This window comes from Centroberyx affinis, unplaced genomic scaffold (genome assembly GCF_046629955.1).
Source record: "Centroberyx affinis isolate AG114_WGS23_722 - 3 ecotype Tasmania unplaced genomic scaffold, CSIRO-AGI_Caff_v1 ptg000759l_1, whole genome shotgun sequence".
NCBI lineage: Eukaryota > Metazoa > Chordata > Actinopteri > Beryciformes > Berycidae > Centroberyx > Centroberyx affinis.
Genome location: NW_027279371.1, coordinates 290,319 through 300,343, shown reverse-complemented (window position 1 = coordinate 300,343; position 10,025 = coordinate 290,319). Strand labels below are relative to the sequence as shown.

General features: G+C 40.0%; 1 protein-coding gene across 2 annotated transcripts; it reads left to right on the top strand.

Annotated features, from left to right (window-relative positions):
• The first annotated feature begins 523 nt into the window (after nucleotides 1-523).
• LOC139644611 (interleukin-21 receptor-like) lies at nucleotides 524-3,984 on the top strand. 2 transcript variants are annotated; one of them, XM_071520043.1, is made up of 7 exons: nucleotides 524-633; nucleotides 713-885; nucleotides 1,152-1,318; nucleotides 1,423-1,591; nucleotides 2,080-2,182; nucleotides 2,306-2,390; nucleotides 3,129-3,984. In XM_071520043.1, exons 2-7 carry the CDS (start codon nucleotides 744-746, stop codon nucleotides 3,612-3,614), a joined length of 1,152 nt encoding a protein of 383 aa, XP_071376144.1. In that variant the 5' UTR covers nucleotides 524-633; nucleotides 713-743; the 3' UTR covers nucleotides 3,615-3,984. The 2 variants fall into 2 exon arrangements, with proteins under 2 accessions (XP_071376144.1, XP_071376145.1); XM_071520044.1 differs by having other exon boundaries at nucleotides 549-633; nucleotides 718-885.
• The last annotated feature ends 6,041 nt before the right edge of the window (nucleotides 3,985-10,025 follow it).

The window sequence follows — 10,025 nt, the reverse complement described above, 5'->3', positions numbered from 1 at the left end:
AATGATGTTTAGCAAAATTATGTTTTCTCCTGAGCTATTTGTGCGAAATGTTTTTGTGAGATTATGCTGTCATGACATGTGTCTTGTATTCGTGTGATCAATTTCTTCTCTTCATACATATGATCAATTTCGACAAGATTCCTTCACTTGTGTCCCATACGTGCCTTTCATCAACTGCAGTAGAAATTCAAAGAAGGCTCAAGGCAAATGTTTAAATATAGAAATATCAAGCTGAAGTTATATCCTTTAATTATCATGCTATAATATGATTACCATCTATGATTATTTTGACCATTTGAGTAATATATTGAAATATTCTGCACAGTCTCTACAATGCTGTCCTACATGTGTGTGTATTACTTTTTCAATATGTGTTGTGTCAATATACAGTATATTGTTATTAAGATATGTTATTATGGAAAGTTTTGCCCCAAACTAGACACAGAGATGTGTTGAAAATGACACAACCTTCTCATGAATGTGTATCTTTTCTTCCCGCTTTCCAGCTGTAATTTATCACTATTCCTGCAAGACTGACTATTGGCTTACAATTACTTGTGTTTTGAACATCACTGGAGATCCTGCAGGACATACAAAGACCAATTACTCGCTGCATTTCGAATGTTTTCTTGGGTAATTGCACTTTATCTCATTACATTGATGCAAAATGGCAAATTCCAGTATAGAGAAATTCATGTTCTCTCTTCCACAGAATAGTCAATTTCACCTGTCCACTTGTGAAGATGGATCATAGTTACAGCTGTACAGTTGCTGCAAGCAAGACCTCCTACAGGACCTTCACGGATGTACATAGTTTTATCATACGCCTTTGTTATGAGACTGGCTGCTTCACTGTAACAGATGAGTTTGAGCCAGCAAATAACAGTAAGTATGAATTCATTGTAATTATGTGTGTGTACTGGGATGTGTGTTAATGTTTGCGCATGTGTTGTCTTTGCATGCAAGCATGTGGGTGTGTCTGTGTGTGTGTGCTGTTCAAAAATAATATATTTAATGTAATATTTCACCCACTTTTATAAGATTATTAATAGCACAATATTACAATAAATTATTTTATTTTCTAAAGGGCAGTCTTTAGAAAAGACCTCTGCATATATTGTTTTTTTGTTTGTTTGTTTTTCTATGACTAGTTCAGCTAACACCCCCGCACGATGCTGTGGTCCAATGGACAGCAGAGAAATACATCATTACTTGGAAAAGTGGGTATGAAAACCATCCCTACTTAAATCAACATCCACAAACAAAACAAAGCTACATTGACTACGAACTCTCACTTCAAAATTCTTCCGGCATCGAGGTAAGCTATGCTGTCAAAAACTGACATACTTTGATATCTTGCTTTGCTCTAATAAGATCTAACAATAATCTAAAAATCATCTTTTTTTCCCAACTTTTTCTCAGGTTCACACGCTCAGCTCACTTACCAATTCTACTTCAATTGAAAGATCTCAACTTGAACCACATACTAAATATTGCATCAAAGTGAAATCTCGACCTTCTCTTACTTATTATCAAGCAATTTGGAGTGAATGGAGTGAACCGACATGTTGGACGACTGAACCCGCTAAAGGTAAAAAGCCATTTATTCTTCAGTGTAACAGCTTCATGGCACACTGGCTCAGTACTCCATTTGTCACTCACTACACTTCAATGTACATGCTTGCTACCACACTGTAAAGTATAGCATGCACATAGATGTTGCACGTGAATGTGTAGAGTCTACAGCCTGCTGCATGTCTTGCACTGTGTGTGAGGTCTTGTGGTTCCTGTATTATGTGTTAGTCATGTTATGTGTATGTACTATTAATCTATTTAGGTTGCTGAGTTGTTTCAGCACCAAAGTTACCAAGAATTTTCAAGTACTTAGTGAGTAAAGTGAGTAAAGTGAGTCTGAGTCTGATAGACCAGCAGCTCCCCTCAAACCAAGCATTTCTCTCTTCCAACACCGCCTACATAGAATATTAGAATTAGTTTTCGGACATCACCCACCTAAATGTCTTACTGTCATATCTGTAGTATGCCTCACTAATTCTGTGCTGTTACCTGACCCTGAACAAGAACAAGAACAAGAAACTATACTACTCATCTTGATCAAGTCTGTGGGCCCAGTATGTGTGGTTGTAGCAGTCCTGCTGTTTATATTCTACAACCCTGCCACAAGGTAACTGGTCTGTAGCTCAAAATGTTGGTGATCTAGGAATTTAAGCTTATTCTGCTGTTGTACTCATTGTTCAGCTCTGGATAACTGTGTCAGCTACATGCCTAATCATGATTTGTACTGCAGAATGAAGATAAAAACTCTGTTCCACACACCATCCCCGGCCCCTTTCTTCCAACCTCTATTTCAAGAACACAAAGGCAATCTCCAGGTGAGCTGTTAAGCCAACTCCACTTTTCTACGGTCTCCATTAACAACAGAATGTAACTTAGCAGTCACCTTTACAGGAAGATTGTACTATATTAAAGCTACAATACCCCACAGGGTGTTCTTATTATAGGTAAGACAGTGATGCAGTCATCAGCAGTAATCACAGTTTAGCTTTCAATTCAATTCAATTCAATTCAATTCAGTTCAGTTCAGTTCAGTTCAGTTCAATTTAACTTTATCATACCAGAGTGGAAGTTCTCCTTTCTGCCAAAGGCCTAATTATCATAAAACCAATAAAGATAAGTGCATACAACAAAGCACAAGGGACATAAGTTATGAAAGTCATCTATCCATAGAACAGCATTTGTAGCTTTCATACATCAGTTATCAACACTGGCTGAAAAGTTTTATTCAATTAAGTATACATGTATAAGGAGAAAACAAGGAAGATTGCCAACTAGCATCCTGGTTACCAAACGAGTTGGCATAGCAGCCAGTATGGGAATTTTTAATATTTATAGTGGTGAATCATGTATTTAGTTTTCACTTATAGTTTACGTGTATGTTGTATAATATCAGTAAGTTCTTCCTGCCACCCAGCCAAAGACCCAATGGAAATAAGTCATATGACTTTAACGCCCTGTGGTTATAGTCCTGTATTCTTGTTGATGAATTCTAGAGTATCACATAAAGTAAATCAATCAATCAACAACATGTCTCAATGCTATTGCATTTACAGGAATGGCTTTCACCTCGAGGCAATGTTATATTACAATACAAGACAGAAGAAATCGTGACAACCGATACTTTGATTATTGTGCCGAAACCCATCACAAAGGACCAGGAGCTGCAGGACTGCTCAGTAACACAGCTGATGTTCACTCAGTGTCAGACTTCTTATGTCGGCTTACCTGGGATGGATGGGGCCCCCCTTCATTTAACTGGAAACTGTCAAGCGGACACGTCTTACACTCAGCTCCCCTGCTCCGCCCTGAAGTTCAGTTTCGGAGAGCCGGCTGTTGTCACCTGTTCGCCTGAAGACTTCCTGGACACCAGCCGGACTGACTCGGGCTGCGGGAGCGAGGATCTGACCCAAAGCCCAGAGTGCAGTTTGCCGAGCAGTCCTGTCCCTACTAGCCTACCGCAATGCCTCTGTGATGATTACTGCATTCTTAACAAAACAGCAGCAGGCCTCATTCCCGTTTTACTAAGGGAAGTAGCCTAGATGTTCCACCCGCCTCCCTGCAGAAGGATGGGAGCTAAGAATCAGAAATGATCCTGTCAGCTGGTTTGTGGAAAGAGAGCTGACTTAGACTCGTAACCCTGATGAGAACAGGCAAGGTATTCTCGCTGTATATTACACCAAGGAAAGGCTCACAATCAAGCACACCCTTACTAATGTACGCACACAAGTACAGACACACACACACACACTCACTTTGTTATTGTGGATGTGTTCCAGTTGGTGCTTTTCTTATAGCTAGAAATAAGCCGAGGCAGCAGGCAGGTTATTTGTTGTCCTTTCGCCTTGAATTTCCTCCAAGCCCAATCAATATATTCCACTGTCCCTCTTTTTGTGGTGTAAACATGGCATGACATGGATGACATACTGTATATGGTAGGCTATTGCTTTAGCTAAGCTCCACTTGTGTTAGTACCATACTGACTGCAGGAGGCTACGTCATGGCGATGTAGCTGACGTTCACTTCAACTTTCTATGAAATGTATTTTTGTGTAGCCAGACTTTTCTCTTTACTTTGTTTTCACGCCATGTTTTTAATACCTGCACATTTCAATAAAGATTCATTAGTCATCTCTAAATGCCAGTGGGAGGGGAGTTTTTGTTCCAAAATAGAGTTTGGGTCGGAAAGTGAGTTTTGAAAGACAAAAATCTGAACATCACTGATGTTCACTGTAATCACTGATTCCCACTGAACAATCTTACGTTGATTAGACGTTTAAAACACGTCTAAATGGCCCATAGCCGTCTAGGCGACGTTGAAATCATGTCTTTTGCTCAGTGGGTTCAGTTGGTATTGATCAACAACCCTATCGACCACACACAGATACAGGCTACAGTGTAATAGTCATTTTATGCCATGGGGCAGTAAAAATCTGATTTATTGCACCTTTAATTTATAATTGTTCACAAACAGTGTGTGTTGGATGAGGCTGTAAAAGCATCACAAAATCATTACTGGCCTTGACACAATGTAAAATAAAAAGAATAAACTTTTTTTTTTGAGCCACATGCAGTTTGTGAAGGCAACTCGAACCGGTATTTAGAATAATTCAGCTAACATCCTGCATTTGGCGGTAGTGCGCATTTTAGCTTGCCAATCGCAATAATGCACAAAAGAGGAAGAGGGACAAGACGGAGCAGAAGCATAGGCTATCCACTGACTTGAATTTGTTTTCTTTCCTCATGGGTATTTTATTTTCTTTGAGCAAAGTGTCAGAGAGCGTTTTAGGAATTTTAAGCCATTGGCACCAGATTATCACTGTGGATGTTTTCTGCCTTTGTCGTTGGTCGGTCGTTTGCAGCCAAGTGAGCAAAACAGAGAGAAATATTGTCATCTTACAGTGTTGAGTGGCTAATAACGATGAATCACAACCTGACTGTCCGTGGAATGCACTCACAGCAGCTGTGAACACTGTAGGCCTACTGAACCTGATGTGCGGTGCCAGCAGCTGCAGAGTGTCTGAAGATCAGAGGATGGTGGCAGACGGGGATAAAGAGATCAGGAGACTCGAGTGCAATTTAGAGAAAAGAGAAAGCGAATTGAAAATATTACGTCTGCACAGAGAAAATAGACTTTGTCGCGGTCTCGCCGGCGCGTCTATATCGCCAGGTTCAAGGGAAGGGAAATAAACTTAGGTGAAGCTGTCAACCGCGGATATGAAACAAGAGAACCCACGTGTGAAGTGAAGCTCTCGTGTAAGTATTAAAACTTAAATTAATTGGTATTAAGTGTGTCAGTGAGCACAGATAGACGAAGAATAATAAGTGCCACCACAGCTTCACCTCCCTACCCACACATACACACACGCACACGCACGCACGCACGCACAGGTGGTTGGAGGGACCCGCCCACTGACTTTCCTCAGTTTATCTCTTCATCAGGTGTTGGTGGAAGAAGAACTCCTCCACAAATTTCCTCCAAGTGCCTCAACACATCATCCCCGGCCTGTCCCAGCCAGCACGCCTCTGCCTGTCTCTCATCTGAGGCTGCAGCAGCTTCAGAGGGAACTGATGTTAGAGGAGCCTTCTGATAGATAGGCTATTGAGACAGTCACGAAATGGGAAGTATAGGCTATGTGAGGGAAGTTTACTGGATCACAGTGAGGGTCGGTGGCGTGCAGAGTGTCAGCACAGAGAATAAACGGCAAGAAAAACTAAAGCAGGGTTTCTACACAAGGCTGGGGAAAAATAAAGGGCTTGAAAAGTTTCAGGTGTCGTAACGCACCCCCTGGCGGCCATATGGAGGCATGGTCCTCAACTCTTTGGCAACATCAAAGCAGCTGATTGTGTTTTGAAGTCAGGGTCGGGGCCATTCTGAACTGAATTGAGAATGCATGGTAAATTACAATTCAGTCGCTGAAGTTGGAATCGGAATGTCACCCAGCTCTAAGGAAACAGAATTGAATTCCATTAAATTCCATTAAATTCCACTTCTAAGAGAGTTTGTCTTGACCCGCTAAACATTATGAATCAAACATTATGAATCAAATAAAAAACAGCTAAATCAAATACATTCAATCATAATGTAATGTAATGATTACGTTATGTATCAAATATCAGCTAAAAGGAACCATTAACATTTTATGATATTCAGTATTGATATGTGTAATCTCAGGTATGTGCTAAGAAAAAACAAATAAACATGGCATTTCACAGAATTTCATTGAATTAAATTCAACTTCCTGAAATTCCAATTCAATTCCAATTCTGTAGGGGTTTTATTCAGATTCCAATTTCAATTCCACATTTGAATTGGAATTCATGAGTTCATTCATGAATAGGCCCTTTCCACATCGTTGTGATAATAGCTTCCGCATTGAGAAACCGGTGCATTACAACTTCCTGTTGCCAGCTATCACTAAATCACTCCACAACCTGCCTGAAATGATCAGATCAAGTACAAAGACTTGCTGACCTGTTTTCAGTGACTCCTGGATCTAAACTAGAGAACGGCTACAAGTTCCCTCTTTGATTATGAAGGTGAGTTTTAGCCTCAGTTTCTCCTTATCTTCTGTCATCTCTTGGCAGTCATCACCTCATTTGCATAACATTATTACATTATGTCTCTAGGGCTAGTAACCATTACCATTTTGTTGTTGTTTGTTGTCACACAGGAAGTTGTGACACACCGGTTTCTTAATATGGAAGCTATTACCATGACAATGTGAAAGGGGCCTCAACCCTGTTTCATAATTTATGATTATTTTGCACAACAACAAATATCACAATACATAAAATACCAGTGGAAGTATTGTATTTTGAAAAGGTAGCATGTGTAAGAACCATACTATTGATCTTTGTTTTTTAATGAATCAATCCAATATGTGTTGAAATAATACAGTAGGTAATACAGTGTGTTTGACACTGAGTCAAAGATGTGTTCCTATAACATGGTAGCGTGGTGTCCAGCCCCCATGAATCGCAGTTCTCGGCACTCTTCGAATTTGCATAGTGATTCATAATGAATCGCCTTATGACTCTGAATATGAAACCTTATGAATCGCCATGCAAATTTGAGTGCTGAAAACTGCAATTCATTGGGGCTGGACAATAACATGGTGTGTCATTTTTCAACACATTTATATTCAATTCACATTCAATTAAATTACATCAATTCACATTACATCCAATTCACTTTTTAAATTATTGTGCTGTTTTTGTGATTGTGGAATCGAGTATTGTAGACCAGTGGTTCTCAACGTGGGGTCTAGGGACCACCAGGGGTCCTTGAAGACGTTCCAGAGGGTCCCCAGCAAACCGGTGAATTGTTAAACTGTAGAAGAATGACTATTTTGGTCATAGTTTCACTGTTATCTCTCTAATGCAGTCATTCTGGAAAAATCATATCTAACAATAAAAAATATTCTCAGATTTGGCTCCAAAATGGATCAAATGGGGGTCAGTGGCCCTAATGTGTAGGAAATTAGGGGCCCTTGATATGAAGAAGGTTGAATCTCTGTTGTAGACTGTTTTACAATTTTCATAGGAGGGTCTAAAAGTGCAGAGGCCCAGAGATCCAGGCGGTATAGAGAGAGAATCTGTGCGGATCCTGAAATTCTGCGTGTCCACAGGGAGAAAGATCGCCTCATGTTCGCTCCAGTTTGACCTTTAACTCTCAGAAACTTGTCCACTGTCATCGCAGTAATTAGGATTTTGGATTATTGCATTTAATTTGCTCTAAAAAAAAAAAAAAGGGGTTGACTTTGTGGTACAGTGTGCTGATATAATACCTATAATACTACAATACATAGTGAGGGTGAATGCAGCAAACATTCCTTTCACCCTGTTTACTGTATAGTAGGAGCAAAAGTGCCCCCCAAAATTTAAGTAAGGTGTTAAAGAGGATAGTATGAACGCCTACTGCATAAAAGTACTCCAAAAAGTAAAAAAAACCCCAAATGAGCCAACTAACACTAATGACCTCCATACTCTGTGGTATCTGTTCGCTTTTGTCTTCTGACATTCAGGAATTTGCAGATGAGGATCTGTATATCTGACTTGCCAAAGGAGACCAAGAGACTGAGGAGAGAGGCGTGGAGAGCAGGAAAGAGGCGGTGCCGAGCCCGAAAAAAAGGCCCTCACCCAGCGTGAGAGAACCGACGCCACCCTGCCATCCAATCCTAGAATAAAGACAGTCATGAAGTTAGTCAAATCACCGGAGAGGACGGACACACCGGCACAGCGGGGGTGGAGGACGGCTGCATGGCTGATGGCTTGACTGTCGGAGTGCAATTTACTGGACTTTGGAAGAGTTGGGAGTTGAAAGTTTGCACAATGTCACCTCAGCGATAAACATTCTGCTTTTGTTGTATTTGTGTTTCATGCAGTGGCATTCAGACCAAATTTACAATCACAGAGTTATTGATCAGGCTTATGTGATACTGTGTTTTGTAAGCTTTGATCATTTATTATTCTTAATGGACTCCTGTCTTATAGGGCAGCGGTGGCCTTGAGTTTAGAGAAGTGAGTTTGCAATTGGAGGATCAGCGGTTGGATTACCTGAGGATACAAACTGGCAAGATCCAGGAAAGGCTCTGAACTTACAGCTGGACGATCACCTGTGTCCTTTAAAGGTGCAATAAGTGAGATTTTTACTATCAAGTGTCACAAAATGAACACAATATATCTGTGAGAGTTGATAGGGTTGTTGATTTGGAACAAAAACTCCCCGCCATTGGTATTTCAAGACTTTCCCGACAGTTTTTCATTGTATGAAGCCTCTTCACTAGACATTTCTGTTGGATCTCTGACTTTATTTATGTCAATTACAGTTGCAGTTCCTTTGTCGCCAATAGAAGTCAATAAAAGTCAGAGATTACTTGATGCCCCTTGTGAATTCCATCAAAATTTACTTAATGTTTTAGCAAAAGTAGACAGTTTTTTCCTCTTTATTTGGGTTCTAGGTTAATGAAAGAAGATTACCTATAAAAAAAAAAATCACATGCTTATTATCAAATGCTTAATATATTTGTGGGAACATGACCATATTTAAAATTTTCTTTCCACTATAAAGGTAATGCCAAACTGATGATGGCCTACTGCGTTTTCCTTGATCTTCAGAGCTCATATCTCAACACACTTATACACAGAAAAAATATTAATAAATTATGGAAATGCCCACTTCTGCAAGCTAAACATCTGTTTTATTGTGATCTGTTTAAAAGAAAAGTTAATTCAGATGGTATATCATAAAATAGTTGCTGTTCAGCAAGCTTTTTGGAAAAGGGACAGCCAGTAATGTAGCCTACTTAGCCTATCCAAATCGGCACATTTTGTACATATCTCTGTCTGCAAAGTGAATATATTTGATACAGAGACAGTGAGAGCTGCTATTTTTTTAAAGACACACTCATCTACACCATGAAACTTTCTGTACACATGTATGCAGTGGTGTAGTGGTGCCTGGAGAAGTGGGTATACTCTTAATTTATGCCCCATTTTTTTTTTTTTTAAAGCAGCCCGTCCAGCCAAGGATAAACGCCCTGCAAAGGATAAACGACCTGTGTACAGGGCGTTTATCCTTTGCGGCCGTCCAGCAAAGGATAAACGCCCTGTGTTATAAACAGTGACATGTAAGACTACTCTTGCATATTTAGTTCACCCAGAAATGGGCCAGTAGCCTAGTATTTGCACATTGTCACTTAACTTCTGCTGCTTGACTTCAGGGAGTAAGGATCATTATGAAATTAACATTAGCCACAGAAGAGGTGCAGATTTTGCAATCAATACTGGCACACAGACTATAGGGTGAGACAACTACATAATTATGCATTTTGAGTGAACTATCCCTTATTCCTTAGTCCAGTCACACATGAAAATTGGACTATTCTCTCACCTTGCAAGTAGTCTATGGGCCAGTAGTTTCTTTTGTAAACTGTCTCTCGGGACAGCTGA

Coding starts and splice junctions, on each gene's coding strand:
- LOC139644611 (XM_071520043.1), top strand. CDS start 744: ATGGATCATAGTTACAGCTGTACAGTTGCTGCAAGCAAGACCTCCTAC. Junction 1,592..2,079: donor GACGACTGAACCCGCTAAAG/GTAAAAAGCCAT, acceptor ACCCTGAACAAG/AACAAGAACAAGAAACTATA. Junction 2,391..3,128: donor AACACAAAGGCAATCTCCAG/GTGAGCTGTTAA, acceptor TTGCATTTACAG/GAATGGCTTTCACCTCGAGG.